General features: G+C 40.6%; 1 protein-coding gene across 1 annotated transcript in view; it reads left to right on the forward strand.

The window, feature by feature from the left end:
• herc2 (HECT and RLD domain containing E3 ubiquitin protein ligase 2) overlaps nt 1-15,473 on the forward strand; it is a 49,735-nt gene that overhangs the window by 12,006 nt on the left and 22,256 nt on the right. Inside the window, 31 exon segments of the mRNA XM_042758510.1 lie at nt 1,390-1,547; nt 1,653-1,766; nt 1,854-2,105; nt 2,935-3,128; nt 3,200-3,400; nt 3,516-3,744; nt 3,958-4,082; nt 4,313-4,491; nt 4,624-4,808; nt 4,900-5,064; nt 5,595-5,780; nt 5,959-6,129; nt 6,216-6,319; nt 6,416-6,566; nt 6,661-6,875; nt 7,043-7,175; nt 7,327-7,454; nt 7,712-7,907; nt 7,994-8,124; nt 8,696-8,872; nt 9,029-9,165; nt 9,321-9,472; nt 9,952-10,143; nt 10,416-10,603; nt 10,728-10,920; nt 11,035-11,214; nt 12,210-12,394; nt 12,617-12,764; nt 12,874-13,070; nt 13,221-13,451; nt 15,259-15,397. Coding sequence (XP_042614444.1) covers nt 1,390-1,547; nt 1,653-1,766; nt 1,854-2,105; nt 2,935-3,128; nt 3,200-3,400; nt 3,516-3,744; nt 3,958-4,082; nt 4,313-4,491; nt 4,624-4,808; nt 4,900-5,064; nt 5,595-5,780; nt 5,959-6,129; nt 6,216-6,319; nt 6,416-6,566; nt 6,661-6,875; nt 7,043-7,175; nt 7,327-7,454; nt 7,712-7,907; nt 7,994-8,124; nt 8,696-8,872; nt 9,029-9,165; nt 9,321-9,472; nt 9,952-10,143; nt 10,416-10,603; nt 10,728-10,920; nt 11,035-11,214; nt 12,210-12,394; nt 12,617-12,764; nt 12,874-13,070; nt 13,221-13,451; nt 15,259-15,397 — 5,336 coding nt within the window.

Consider the following 15,473-nt stretch of genomic DNA (forward strand, 5'->3'; position numbering starts at 1 on the left):
CAATTTAAGAGACCTGTTTATTAATTATTTTCATTTATTTATTAATTTGTTTCTGTTGTCAAAGATGATTTTTGATCCTCCAGAATAGGGCTGCACGATTAATCGAACCCGATTGTCATGTGCATTTTGTTAGTAAAACCAGTTCTGTAATCAGCAGTAAATCATCATCACATGCTTTCAGAAGGAGCAGCATTTACTATACAGAGCCGTAGTTCACTGACAAGTTGCACAAAAAAATTGAAGAAATCGTTCACAATAATGATAATTTTTGCATAGCTTCCCAGTGAACTACGTCTCTGTGTAGTAAATGCTGCTCCATCTAAAAGCATGTGAAAATACCACATTTAATAACAAGCAGTGATAAAGGCATTGCATTATAAATGTACTTTATTTGAATGAAAATTATAATACTAATAACCCAGATAAACCATATTCTGTCATTTAAATCTTTTGTTTATTTAGCAACTGCTATAGCCATTTCCTGGGTTTCTTCTGTGAGGCGTATCTGGAGTTTCAGTGCGAGAGCGCCCTTTGGTCTTCGGATGGAGATTTACTATTGATCACAGAACCGTGCTTCACTGAAAGATACTCATGACAATCGCAGCTTCTGTCGAATTGCGATTTCGATTCCATTTCGATTTATCGTGCAGCCCTACTTCGGAATTATTTTAGTATACTGATTTCTTATTGTTTGTGTGCTGTATTATCTTGTGGAAAGCTTTTTTCAGATTTCTTTGATTAGTAGAATGTTTAAAACAACAATTTATTTTGAATAGAAATATTTTGTTACATTGTAAATGAATTTACTCTGACTTATGATCAATTTAATGCATCCTTGCTGAATAAATTTTTTTTTTTAAAGGGGTCATATGATGTTGCTAAAAAGAACATTATTTTGTGTATTTGGTGTAATGAAATTACACCAAAACGACAAACAACAAGCGCTACTCTACACCAGCGGTTCTCAATTCCAGTCCTCGTGCCCTCCAGCTCTGCATATTTTGCATGTCTCTCCTTGTTAACACACCTGATTCAGATAATAAGCTCATTAAAAGTGAGCTCCGTGCATGAACTGTGTTCCCATTGATGTGGTCCCTAGACAGTGTTCACTGCTCCCTACTTCATGAGCAGGGGAAATCTGTTGAAGTTTACCTCACTGCGGAACATTCATTCACAGATTTGCGCTGCGCAACGTCTTCACACACGGACAAGTGTGACATCATATACCTCTGTAAATAAATAAAATTTAAATTAAAGTCTTGCTCACTTCAATGCACTTTGAATGGAACATGTACGTTTGCTTCGAACTGGAATCATGGCGGAATATCTTGTGATGTCCACTTAAAAACAGTATATAGTTCTTTGTGTTTATTTTTTGCACTTCTACAGGTATTTAGAGGAACCCACCATGATTGCAGTATTCTCAGGAAGGCCGGCGGGGAAGCAAGTTATTCACATCGCATGTGGCAGCACGTACAGCGCAGCTATCACAGCAGATGGAGAGCTGTACACATGGGGCCGAGGAAACTATGGCAGGCTGGGCCACGGTAACATCTCCAGTATAAATCCAGCTAAAATCCACTGCTGTTTATAACAAGACATAGAATCTTACCTCAGGACAAAGTTAAATGATGCGTGTATGTTTTTTCTGGGCTCTAGTGAGGACCAGACCACTCCCCTGCTGGTAACTGCTCTAAAGGGGCTTAAGGTGATCGATGTGGCCTGTGGAAGTGGAGATGCTCAGACCCTCGCTGTGACTGAGAATGGTATGACATCTGATAAGAGCACTTTCAGCAGTGGTTTTAAGATGATGAGTGGATGGCATGATCATTGCTCTCGCATGCTCTTAACAGGTCAGGTATGGTCATGGGGTGATGGGGACTATGGTAAACTTGGCCGTGGGGGCAGTGATGGATGCAAAACACCAAAACTCGTGGAGAAGTTACAGGATTTGGATATCGGGAAGGTGTGCTGTGGGAGCCAGTTCTCTGTAGCTCTCACTAAAGATGGACAAGTGTACACCTGGGGCAAAGGAGACAATCAAAGACTCGGCCACGGCACTGACGAACACGTCCGCTATCCCAAACTGCTTGACAGTCTACAAGGTTCAGTGTTTTCAACCATTGCGTTTTCACAAAATACACATTTCAGAATTTCGAAAACTGAAGCCAGAATGACAATTAAAAAAAAAAAAAAAACATTCTTGATCATATTTGGAAAAATTATTGTGAATGTTTAATGCACATATTATTCCAAAGGACGAAAAACTATTTTTTTTTGTCTTTTATTAAAATATATTAAAGTAAATTTAGTTAAATAAAGCTAATATAATAGAATATAAATATTAGATGAAAAAGAAGTAAAATGACTAAAACTGAAAAAATAAAGCTATATAGAAATATAAAAATATATTTATATTTTATTTATATTTATATTATATTTTATTTATTTTATATATATATATATCTTGCTCTGCCTTTGAAAGGACTTTGCAATAATGTCACCGTCAGAATGCTTTATTTTAACCAATAGCCAAGTATTTAGGCAATACTGTAGGTAATACAGCATTTCTTGCTAACTGTTTTAGTTATTCAATGGCTCAAAAAGTCCTCCAATGCCATTTCTCATTCTCCATTTTGTTATGGAATAGCCACTTTTCACATTCCAGATTTAGATTCAGATTCAGGTCCAGATGGATCAAATCAAGTCTCTCCTTACAATTTTTTTTTAATTTTTTTTCATTCACTTGTTTCACTTGTAAATGTTACATTATGGAAGCAAAATGGTGTACAAATGCCATTTCATGTGGACTTTGACTGTTTTATTTTGACTTGATCACCAGTTTTAATCTGCATTTATTTATTTATTTATTTATTTATAATTTTTTTTTTTATATGAAGTCTGCTCATAACATTTAACTCTTTGTCAATTTAGGTAAGAGGGTGGTAGATGTAGCGGTTGGCTCTACACACTGCCTGGCCCTCACAGAAGAAGGGGAGGTGCACAGCTGGGGCAGTAATGATAAGCTACAGCACTTTGACACTCTCTTCTCCAATAAGAAGCAGCCTAAAGCCCTTCCGGGCCTCAATTCCAAACATATAGTGGGCATCTCCTGCGGTCCTGGCCAGGTATGACCTGTCTTCTACAATTAATGCTTTTGACTGCATGCTTCTTATCTTTCATATATTCTGTCTCTTAGAGTTTTGCATGGTCATCATGCTCTGAGTGGTCCGTGGGGCTCCGTGTACCGTTCGTGGTGGACGTGTGCACTATGACCTTTGACCAGCTGGACCTGCTGCTTCGGCAGGTCAGCGAGGGCATGGATGGCAGCTCTGATTGGCCACCACCGCAGGAGAAAGAGTGCATGGTAGTAGCTGCTCTCAACTTGCTCAGACTACAGGTCAGTCGTCTAAAATTTCAGATTTATTCTGAAAAACCTGTTTGAATGGTAGAGCTGATGTCCTCTTAAAAGGATAATTCACCTAGAAATGAAAATTGTCATTTATCTGTTTCAGCTCCACGCAGCCATCAGTAACCAGGTGGACCCTGAGGAGCTGGGTCTGGGCCTGGGAAGTGGGCTGCTTAATAACCTCAAGCAGACGGTGGTGACGCTGGCCAGCAATGCCGGGGTTTTAAACACTGTGCAGACGGCCGCCCAGGCTGTGCTCCAGAGTGGCTGGTCAGTTCTACTGCCCACTGCAGAGGAAAGAGCAAGAGCCCTGTCCTCACTGCTGCCCAATGCAGGTCAGTGCATACATTCTGTGCTCGGAAAACTGCTAGATATCTCTGTCAGTAGTCAGTGTTTTCTTTAATGATTCTGCATTGTCACACTTCATTTATATGCAGTTGGCTGGTTTAAATCTAGCAACATCTGTGGATAAATCATCTTAGCACCACAGAAGTCATGTTTGTTTCCATCACAGCATCGATGGTCAAGAGCATTTCTGTGTTTTTTAGCATCTGCTAATGAGATGAGTGTAAGTCCTGGCCGTCGCTTCATGATCGACCTCTTGGTTAGTAGTCTGATGGCGGACGGAGGGCTGGAATCCGCTTTGAATGCTGCCATCACGGCCGAGATCCAGGTCAGCATGTTTTATTCATTAGTCACTTCATCATTTCAGAGCACTGCCAAAAACAAGACAGAGGAGGAAACAGATTCATGACCCCTGAGGGAAAAGTGATATAATTGTGTAAAACTGTTATCTGAAACGTGTATATACTGTTATTTTATTTTTCGTTTTTTTTTTTTTTTCTGTCTTTTGTTTTGATTTGACATTCCAGTTAACTTCTTTCTCTGCGTATCTTCTGTTAGGATATTGAGGCAAAGAAAGAGGCACAGAAAGAGAAGGAAATCGATGAGCAGGAAGCCAGTGCGTCCTCTCTGCATCGCTGTCGCACCACACTGGACAAAGACCTGATCAACACCGGCATCTATGAGTCAACAAACAAACAGAGCCTTCCATTGGTCCAGCTTGTCCAACAGCTGCTCAGGTACGGCAGAGATTCACTTTTCTATGTTCAATACATCAAACATTCGCAATCTTACAGAGGGTTTTTGCTAAAGTGACACTTTTTGTACTTCATAGCCTGTGGTAACACTCTTCCTTGTGTTTTGTTCTGTAGAAACATTGCTTCACAGACTATAGCTCGTCTTAAGGATGTGGCCCGTCGAATCTCAAACTGCCAAGACACGGAGCAGGTCAGCAAGGAGCGCTCTGCCTCTCTGGATCTACTGCTGCGCTTTCAGAGGCTGTTGGTCTGCAAGTTGTACGTGGGGGTCAGTGGCACTGTGGGTGTGGGAGGATACAGTAAGTAGAAGAACTTAATTTTTGGGGGAGGGATTTTGTTACAGAAGTCACCATTTGAGCATCCAGTCAACAGTATCTCTCATTGTCACAGCTTTGAGTCACTCAGAGATTCTGGGAGTGGGGTCTCTGTTGAAGAAGTACATGGCTTTGCTGTGCACACACATTGGAGATATTCTTCCTGTGGCCACCAGCATCGCCCTCAACAGTCATCGTCACTTTGCAGAGGTGGCACGTGTCCTTGAGGGAGATCTCACAGGTGAAAATTACATGTTGCTATATAAAATTCACCATATTCAAATTCAGAACAATTCTAGCATGGAAGGAATAATTCATCCAAAAATGACAATTCTGTTTATTTGAATTCTGAAAATTAGTTACCCTCATGTCATTCCAAACCTATATGCTGTTATTTTTTCTCTTTTCTTCTCAAGTGAAGAGGAGATTGAAATGTAAGATATTTTCCATTTCCACCACTGAACCCCTCAAATCAAATATGGTGTAAAGAGTTTGACATCATGACATTTGTTCAGAAGACATGCCTTAAAAAATTTAATTTGATTTGATTTTGAACTGACGTCCAACTTGCACCTAATTTGATATGAGAGCTATGAGAATTTGTATCTCAGATTCTATGAATAAATAACAGCAAACTGGATTGTACATAACATGAGGGTGAAAAAAGAATTAGAGAATTTCATTACATTTTTTAATAAAAAAAAAAAAAAAAAAAAAAGCAATGGCTGATGCAATTTCCTTTCCAAACCATCCTGTTTCTTCATCCTCCAGGTGTTTTGCTACCAGAGTTGATTGTGTCCATCATGCTACTGCTGACCCATGATGCTGGCCTGATGCAGGAGACAGGATCCATTCCTCTTCTCGCTGCTCTTCTAGAGCACGTGGACCGTTTTAACCATCTTGCTCCTGGTGTGGAGAGAGATGATAATGAGGATCTCGCCTGGCCTGGACTCATGGGTATGTGAAGATCAATCCACGCACTTCCTTCATAACCAACATAGTCTGATTGCTTAATTGAGTAATGCGTTGATCCAGTGTGTATATATTTATGTATTTTAAAATCTCTTATAGTAAATGTGATAAAACCTTGACGTGTAAACTTGGCATGTTTTTATACACAGTATTTACTTTGCAGGTTTCTTTTTTAATGGGTCGAGCTCAAAGAACAATGAGGAAGTGTCGCTTATCCGCAAAGCTGACCTGGAGAATCATAACAAAGATGGGGGCTTCTGGACGGTCATTGATGGGAAGGTTTATGACATTAAAGACTTCCAGACTCAAACTCTAACTGGGAACAGCATCCTCGGTATAACATTACTAAAATGACTGAAACCTTTCAAACCTAGTTCATTTTCAAATAAAGAGTTTATTGACATCTGTTTCCCCCCACAGCCCAGTTTGCTGGAGAAGATCCAGTGGTAGCTTTAGAGGCTGCTCTACAGGTTGAAGACACCAGGGAGTTCATGCAAGCTTTCTGTGTGGGACAGTACATGGAGGTCTGTCTGACTTCTGCGTTACAGTTTCAAGCAGCTTAATTCTCAGAATGTTTGGACTTCACGTTTCTTCTTGTTTTTGCCTCCATCATTCTCCAGCCCAACAAGGAAATGGTGACAACGCCTGACTTGAGCAGTCTGTCCTCACCTCTGATAGATGCTGAGAGAAACCTTGGTCTTCTATTGGGGCTACATGCCTCATATCTGGCTATGAGCACTCCTCTATCTCGCATAGAGTTAGAATGTGCCAGTGAGTCTATTTATTTAGGTTTTAATATTGCCAACATTTCAGTGGTTTCACAGTGTTTCACATTTTAAATTGTCTTTAATCTTATACCTTCCAGAATGGCTCCAGTCATCGATTTTCTTTGGTGGTCTTCAGACGAGTCAGATCCACTATAATTATAATGAGGAGAAGGATGAGGACCACTGCAGCTCTCCTGGGACCACCACACCAGACAAAACCAAACTGTACTGCCGCAGAATCACCCTGAGTGATCACGCCCAGCCCTTCCTGCAGGCCATCGCTGACAACAACACCCAGGACCACACTGTGAAGGTCATACACAGTGAAAGAGTATCATTTATCTGTCTCTTTATTTAGTATTACTTATTATACAGCCCATTGCCTAATAATTCACTGTCAGATTGTTTATCAGAACAGAGACTATATGATTTGGGTTGTGTTCTGATGGTTAATTTGGGATTCTTTCTTATTTGCTGCAGGACTTTCTTTGCCAGATCGAGCGGTGTTGTAAACAGTACCATCTTAAAACTCCCATCACTTTTCCACCCGAACATCCTGTAGAGGAAGTGGGCCGCCTGCTACTCTGCTGCCTTCTCAAGCACCAGGACCTTGGTAACTTAAAAAGTTCTTGTTGTATTGAATGGTGGTGGCTGTTTTGTATTTACATATTTTTTTTTAATTTCTGAAATCCTGTTCTGTGAACTAGTCAAAAACTCTAAACAGAGTTGTCATTGTTACAGTCTATTTCTGTTTTCTTATACAGGTCATGTCGCCCTCTCGCTTGTTGATCAATGTGCATTGGGTGTGGACCAGGGGAAACAGAGGTCCCTTCCGAAATGTGTGATTGATGTGTGTCGAATGGTGTACCAGGCCAAGTGTTCTTTGATAAAAGTGAGCAATGACAATCTAAATAATGCAAATATTCTTGTATTGCAGTTGTATTACAATTCATTGTACCTTTTTCCTTAGAATATGCTGCTCAAGCTGTCATATTTGAGATGAAATTTAAAAAATTACACACACCTTAGTTTTAGATTTTAATACATGATAATGCCAGGTCTGAGTGTAATGTGGGATGTCACCTTGTCATCTACATCATGATGACCTTTTTGACACCTGCTTTCTGACCTTTTCCCCGTCTGGTACAGACGCACCAGGAGCAAGGCCGCTCTTATAAGGAGGTGTGCGCCCCAGTGATCGAAAGGCTGCGTTTCCTGTTTAATGAGCTCAGACCTGCCGTCAGTAATGACCTCTCCATTGTGTCCAAACTGAAGCTGCTGAGCTCTCAGCCTCGCTGGAAGAGCATCACGCAGAAACTGATCAGAGACCGCCGCAAAAAGAGAGGTGACAAGTCTTTACAGTTCATTTAAGTTTTCAGTGTGAAAGGATGTTCAGTTTATAGTTATAACATGTTTTGCTAAATCTCTCAGTGCCTAAGAAGTCAGAGTCAGCTGATCTGGAGGAGTGTAAGATGGAGAGGGAAGGGACCAATGAGGAGCTGCCTGCTCCTATCAGCCCTGCCCCTGTGGACAAGAAACAAACCACTGTCAAATCCCCAAAGGTTTGCTATTTCAGCATTTTGTTTCTTTGACACTCCCTCTTTCTCTCTTTCTCTCGCTTTCTCTAATTGAATTATGCATATCTCAACAAGATCTGATGGGACCGTATCACAGCTCTATAAATAACTCTTGTGTGTCTGGATCTGTCATCTTGGTGTTATCTGCATGTGTTATAGCTACAGGACAGTTCCTTTCAAAGTTGCCTTAAATGCCTTCCCCTTCAACAGCAGGGTTTTCAGTTAAAATAACCACTTGATTTGGGGATTCACACATGCGTTCTATATATTTCAGAGTATTAATGCTTTTTTTTTTTTTTTTTGGCATACACTTGTTGTTTTTACTAATTTATTTACTTATTTTACTTTTTTTACTATTTTACTTGCTGGTTAATTATTTATTAACAAATGTATGTGTATATATGCACATAATTTGATTTTGGATGCTATTAATCGATTTGACAGCCTTATACAAGTAATTTGATGAATTAAACATTTCATGTAAATCATTCTGTAAAAATTTTATTTGATTGACAGCCTTATTAATTTATAAATTTTCTTCTCTTTTATTTTGTAGCAGGATAAGTGGCAGCCTCTGCTAAACACCATAGGCAGTGTTCAGAAGTACCGCTGGTTAAAGCACAGCGTTCAGGGCTCCTTCTCTCAGTCCAGCCTCATGAGTGCCATCGCTGAGTTTGCTCTGAAGGAGGAACCGCTGGATGTGGAGAAGATGAGGAAGTGCCTCCTTAAACAGGTAGTTGAAATGAAGTTCAACCACCCCCATCTGTTGTGCCTAAAAAGGTGGTTCTGTACATAAAATGGACCTGTAAATGACACTAATTAACTTCTAACATTAATGTGGCATAAAGAAGTATGGCAGTCTGATATTATCTGACACATTTGTGTACAGCTGGAGCGAGCTGAGGTCCGGCTGGAGGGTATAGACACTATGTTGAAGCTGGCATCCAAAAACTTCCTCCTGCCCTCTGTACAGTACGCTATGCTCTGTGGTTGGCAGAGAGTCATACCTGAAGGGACCAATATTGGGCAAGTATAAAGATTAAAAATCTTCAAGCAGGAGGTTTTGTTTTCTTATGTTTTTAGTAGATTTTTTGTGTTTCCCATTTTAGAATGGGAATTGTTCTACAGTATCTCGTAAATTACATTGGTTTATATTTACATTTACTGTTTTCCCTTGATAGAGAACCACTGGCTGACTGTCTAAAAGATGTAGATCTCATTCCTCCATTTAACCGCATGCTGCTGGAGGTGACGTTTGGTAAGCTCTATGCCTGGGCCATCCAGAATATCCGCAACATCTTGTTGGAGGCCAGTGTCAAGTTCAAAGAGCTGGGTACGTCATTTCACTATACCCAAACAATTGCAGTAATCACAAAACCCATTTAATTAATGTATTGAAGTACACTACCCATTCAAAAGTTTGTGGTTAGTAAGTAATTTGTTTGAAAAAAGCCTGTTATGCTCACCAAAGCCACATTTATTTGTTAGAAAATACAGTAAAAGCATTAATATTATGTAATAATATTGCAATTTAAAATAACTGTTTTCTCTTTGAATATATCTTAAAATGTAAATTATTACTGTCATAGCAATACTAAACTTTGACCTTTACCCCATTCTTCAGTTTCACATTATCAATGCAGAAAACGGTTTTGGCACTTCGTATGTTTATGGAAACTGTTTTTTCAGGATTCTTTGAATAGCAAGTTGAAAAGAACAGCATTTGCTTGAAATATGAAATAAGAAAAAAAAATCTTACTGACCCCAACTATTTGAATGATATGTTATTTAGTGTTATTTCCTCTCCTCCAGGTGTGCAGCCAGTACCTCTGCAGACCATCACTAATGAGAACCCAGCAGGCCCTAGTCTGGGTACCATTCCTCAGGCTCGCTTCTTGCTGGCCATGCTCCATATGCTCACTCTTAAACATGGAGCCAACAGCCTCAGTCTCCTGCTGAACTCTGGCATCCTCGCCCTCACCCAGAGTGTTCTTCGACTCATTGGTCAGGACCTTCTCTTGATTTGCGTTCTTCTTAAATCAGATGGGTTTTTGTTTATAGGGCCAGTTATATTGTGTCAGATTGGTTAAATACATTGGGGTCAGATTGACTTTATTGTATTGGGTAAGGAAGGTTCTATTCTGTCGTGTCAGTTGACCTCTGTACTATAGGGACATATTGGTTCTATTTTCAATTGGCACAGACTGGTCTGTTCATTACTGTTTAGTGTGTGTTGTAATTTTTGATTGTGAATATGTTTGCATTGTATTGCACAGGTCCCAGTTCTGATAGCAGTGAGGAGGAGCTGAGCTCTGTAGCTCATGGAGGCTCAGCTACTGTTCTCGAGGAGTCCAGAAAGGAGACGGCCCCCACCCCTCTCCCTGCCTCCGGCCCTGAGTTGGCAGCTATGATGAAGATTGGCACTAGGGTGATGAGAGGACCTGATTGGAAATGGGGAGATCAAGTAAGTTAAAGCTGACTTGTTTGCATTTGCACTTACTTGTATGAATACTGCATTGGAAATGTGGTTAACGAGGCATTGTCAGGTCAGTTTATTCAAGTTCCTGTTTGTGTCCGGTGTGTGTTAGGACGGACCACCACCAGGCCTGGGCCGTGTGATTGGGGAGTTGGGAGAAGATGGCTGGATTCGTGTCCAGTGGGATACCAGCAGCACCAATTCCTACAGGATGGGCAAAGAGGGCAAGTATGACCTTAAACTGGCCGAGCCGCCACCTGCTACCCAACCGGCCACAGAAGACTCTGACACAGAGGACGACACAGGTTTGTGATGCACTTTGCCAGTGTGTCATGCCATAGAACAAAGCACTTACTACCCAGTCTTGGTCTTAAAATTGCCATGTTGATTTATACAGTTTCTCCCTCTTTCTCTTAGAGGGGAGGTGATGGAGAAGAGTGTTCACCCCACTGCAATCATGTTGACCAGTGCAGTTAATCTGTTGAAGACATTGTCGCTATCCTCTGGGATTCATGCTGAGGTGATGCAGGCTGATGCTATTAGCACTCTGTGCGGTCTACTCAGGATACTGGTGGAGAGTGGAGCCAATGACAAGACTGGTAACAGCACAGTTCTTTTTATTAATTTAATAATATAATATTCATATTGTTTTAAAATAATATGGTCCTATTTGTACACCTTTATAATAGGTGTATATATTTGGGTGTATTAAGTATATGGTTCTATTAGGTGTATTTGTACTTGTGTAAAAAATAATTGTTAGGTACAGTGTTAGTTACTAACACTTGTGTGTTATTGTCTTGCAAAACACTTCTTGCTGCTTTTGAGGTGGTTAAAGTTAGGGACTGGTTTTGTGGTATGGTTAGGTTGAAGGGTGGGCTAAGTTATGAGGTCACTGGTGTAAGTATATATGTAATTACAGAAATTAATTACAAATGTAATTACTAGGGATGGACTGAAACCCGAAAATTTTGGATGCACATGGCCGAAAACCAAACCGAAACTGAAAATGCCTTTTAATAATTATTATTTTTAAATATTTTTTTGTAAGATTTTAATTTAACTCAATAATTTTAACTGATACTGAATTTAAAAAATAAAAGCCAATAAAATAACCACACTTTTATTAAAAGTAAATCAGTCAAATTGTACAGAAAATATATTAACATTAAATATCAATATTATTTTGATTAAGTTCTATGCAACAGATTCGGCTTTAACAGATTTTTTGTTTTGTTTGTTTAATTTAGTTAACTCAACAGAACGCACATTCAAAGAGCGGAACATTGAGCGGAGCATCACACTCTACGACGGCTAGAGAAAAATGCTCATATTTTTGCCCATTTTTCCTCTTTCAAAAATGGCAGTTTTGGCCGATAATTTTCGCCGGCTGAAATTTGGGTGCATCCCTTATATTTTTAAAATATGAATAGAACATAAAAGCATATAAATACACAAGAAGTGCATTGTATCAAAATTAAAATGTTGGCATATAGTAGTTAAATACTCTTAACAAAGTGGGCTATAATATAATGTAATGTAATATAATGGTTAAATTATATTTAAACCACATTCCTCCCTCTCTTTATTTTAGGTTGTTCATCTCACAAGCTTGTGTCCCTTGAGCAGCACAGGAGCTGGTGCACGCTGGGATTTATTCGCAGTATAGCTCTCATGCCCCAGATGTGCAGTACCCTGAGCTCCTCTGCCTGGATCAATCTGCTTTTACGCATCGTGGAGGGCCACCAGTCCTTCACTGCAGTCACGCTACAGAGACAGGTGCCATCACTGCATCCTGGTTTCATTCAACACTTACTGTACATTCTGACTGGATTTACCAAGAGGATGAGAGCTGTCCTTGTCTCATTACTGTATAATTGTCATTCTAAACCCTCATGGGTACCACAGGGTTAAAATGAGTGCAGAAGTGCGGTACACATTAGTGCTGTTGACAGGATCCATTTATTGCCACTTAATCCATCTTTCCTCACTCCCTGGCAGATTCTTGCCCTGCGGCTTCTACAGGCAGTTTTGCCATCCTGGGATAAGATGGAGCGCTCTCAGGATATGAAGTTTCTGGTGGAGAAACTCTTTGGTTTCCTTGGCAGCTTGCTCAGCACTTGTTCCTCAGATCTGCCCCTCCTCAGGGGTAATATACATTCATTAACTCCTTTCTTACGATGTGCTCTTTGTGAGGTACAGTAGTACAAAAGCTGATATCAGGATGTCATTTTAACATCACGTTTTATGCTTTACAGAAGGTTCGATGCGTAGGAGAAAATCACGCCCTCAAGCCTCTCTGACAGCCACTCACAGCAGTACCCTGGCAGAGGAAATAGTGGCCGTACTGCGTACACTTCACTCCCTTGGCCAATGGAATAGTCTTATTAACGAATATATTAACTCCCAGCTCAGTGGTATCAGTGGTGTCATGGCAGGCAGACACTCTGAAGCGGTACAAGTCAAATTCTGATGTTTTCATATTCCTTAGCCAACTAATATTAGTGTTGTAAAACGATAGAAGTATTTTACTAAAAGTGCCATATATTGGTTTGAGCCCTGATGTTAGATGATATAGAATTTTTCTACACTGTGTTTCTATCAGGCTGTGCTTGAAGACTACCTTCCCAATGCAGAAGCCCCCGCGGTGGGCAGTCTGATGGCAGTTTTGGCAGTCATTGGTGGGATTGATGACCGTCTGCGTCTGGGAGGACCTGTGGTTCATGAGGAATATGGGGAGGGCACTGTGACTCGCATTACACCTAAAGGACGAATCACTGTTCAGTTCCATGAGATGAGGAACTGCAAAGTCTGTCTACTCAGTCAGCTCAAACCGGTACGTGCGCCAACACACACTATTACTTCCCAAGTTGAGCTCATTGCATTCTGGGATATAGTATTCTGAACAGTGTTCTCTGTATATTGTATTTATGCTATTATACAAATGTTTGGGGTCAGTAAAGAAAAAAAAAAAATAAGGGAAAAAAAATATTCTTTTATTCAGCAAGGATGCATTTCTATTTTTTTTTTTAAAAAAAGGCTGTTTTCTTTCAAGCATACATTTTGGTGTCTCACTATGGGATGCGCCCCTTCCGCATATTCCTCAATAGCCCAATTCCATTATGCCAGCCCAAATTGGCTGGCAGACATGTTGCGTCAGGGAGTGGCTCGCAACTTCATTACGACATTCAAAAACCTCTTCTCACTTCACACTAGAAGCCTACCCAACTCTGATAGCCATCGACTAGTCTCCAAGCTGGTTGCTGGCTTATCATTCTGGTACTGTGCTTATAGTCGATCTGTTGGCCACCACTCTGCTTTCGCCTACCCCTCAATCGGCATTCCAGCTCATTGTTAGGGTCATTCAGTACTGCAACTATGGCTGCAGCAATGCAGACTACCATAGCTAGCGAGGGAGATCCGTGACTTTGCTCATGCGGGAACAAGATCTCATGCAAAGACACACACCAGGTCTGCTCTGCATGTCTTGGGCTGAAACATGCTTAAATGGCGGTCGATAGTCCCGGATCCTGTGAGCACTGCACGTGTTTCACCATGAAGAGCCTCTGTCGTGGGTTAGCACGCCAAGCTAGCTTGTCTGCCCATGATCCTCTCATGTCAGCTAGTCCCTCTCCTAGTCCCTCTTTTATGCCCAAGGTGGTCAATCTATTGTTCCTCTCAAGTTAAGAGCCTAAAACCCACCGCCTTTTGCTTCAGCAGAACAGCAAAGGCTGAATACGTTATGTCCGGTGCGTGCTTTACGCATTTACATGGAGAGGACTAAAGGGTTCAGAGAGAGTGATCAGCTGTTTGTGTCTTGGGCGAAGCAGCATATGGGGAAGCCGATTACTAAACAGCATTTATCCCACTGGATAGTGGAGGCAATTTCCCTTGCATATTCCAGTAAGGGTCTTACACCTCCGTCTGGTTTACATGCTCATTCAACCAGAGGAATGTCAACGACATGGGCCCTCTTTAAAGGGGTCACGTTACAAGATATCTGTGAAGCGGCGAGTTGGTCCTCACCGCACACATTTGCGAGGTTCTATAAACTGGATGTTACAGCTCAAACGTTTGCACATGCCGTTTTGAGTGTTGGATTTTAAGTGTTAACCAGCCCTATAATAGTTCCTTTGGTTGGCAGAAGACTTCGAGACAGGCTATCTGGCAATACAGGAGTTAGGATATCCCATAGTGAGACAACGAAACGTATGCTTAAAAAGAGAACAATAGGTTCTGCCGTAATGGAATTGGGCTTCTGAGGAATACGTGGAAGGGGCATATCCCATAGTGAGACACCTCACTTAATGCTATCAGAGAACTGGGGTTGCGCAAGTATCCTATTGTTCTTTTGAATTTTCTTTAATCAAAGCATCCTTATAATATTTCAAAATATTACTGTTTATACTGTTTTTTTGATCAAATAAATGCAGCCTTGTTGAGCATAAGAGAACTTTGTTCAAAAACACTAAAGAAATCTTGTTGACCCCAAACTTTTAAACTGTTGTGTGTAATATTATGCACAGTATGTGTACGATACTATATATTGCAGATATATTAAGAATAGTATGATTTTACATACATAGCCATTGTTTTTCTCTGTGGTTGATGCTTATTTTCTGTCGGTCTTGATATCTTTGTAGCTTCATATGGTTCCATTCAGTGTTCAGAACCTGCCCTTCACTGAGCCAATGCTGACGGTGTGGGCTCAGCTAGTCAACTTGGCTGGAAGCAAACAAGAGAAACAACGCATGAAGAAATCCCTCAGCAGAGGACTTACGGGTATACTTACGCTATATGCAGCAATCACAGATCAAATGACATTTTGATGATCTGATGGGCAAAGAAATAAACTGTT

This window comes from Cyprinus carpio, chromosome A6, assembly GCF_018340385.1.
Source record: "Cyprinus carpio isolate SPL01 chromosome A6, ASM1834038v1, whole genome shotgun sequence".
In the NCBI taxonomy this organism is placed as follows: Eukaryota; Metazoa; Chordata; class Actinopteri; order Cypriniformes; family Cyprinidae; genus Cyprinus; species Cyprinus carpio.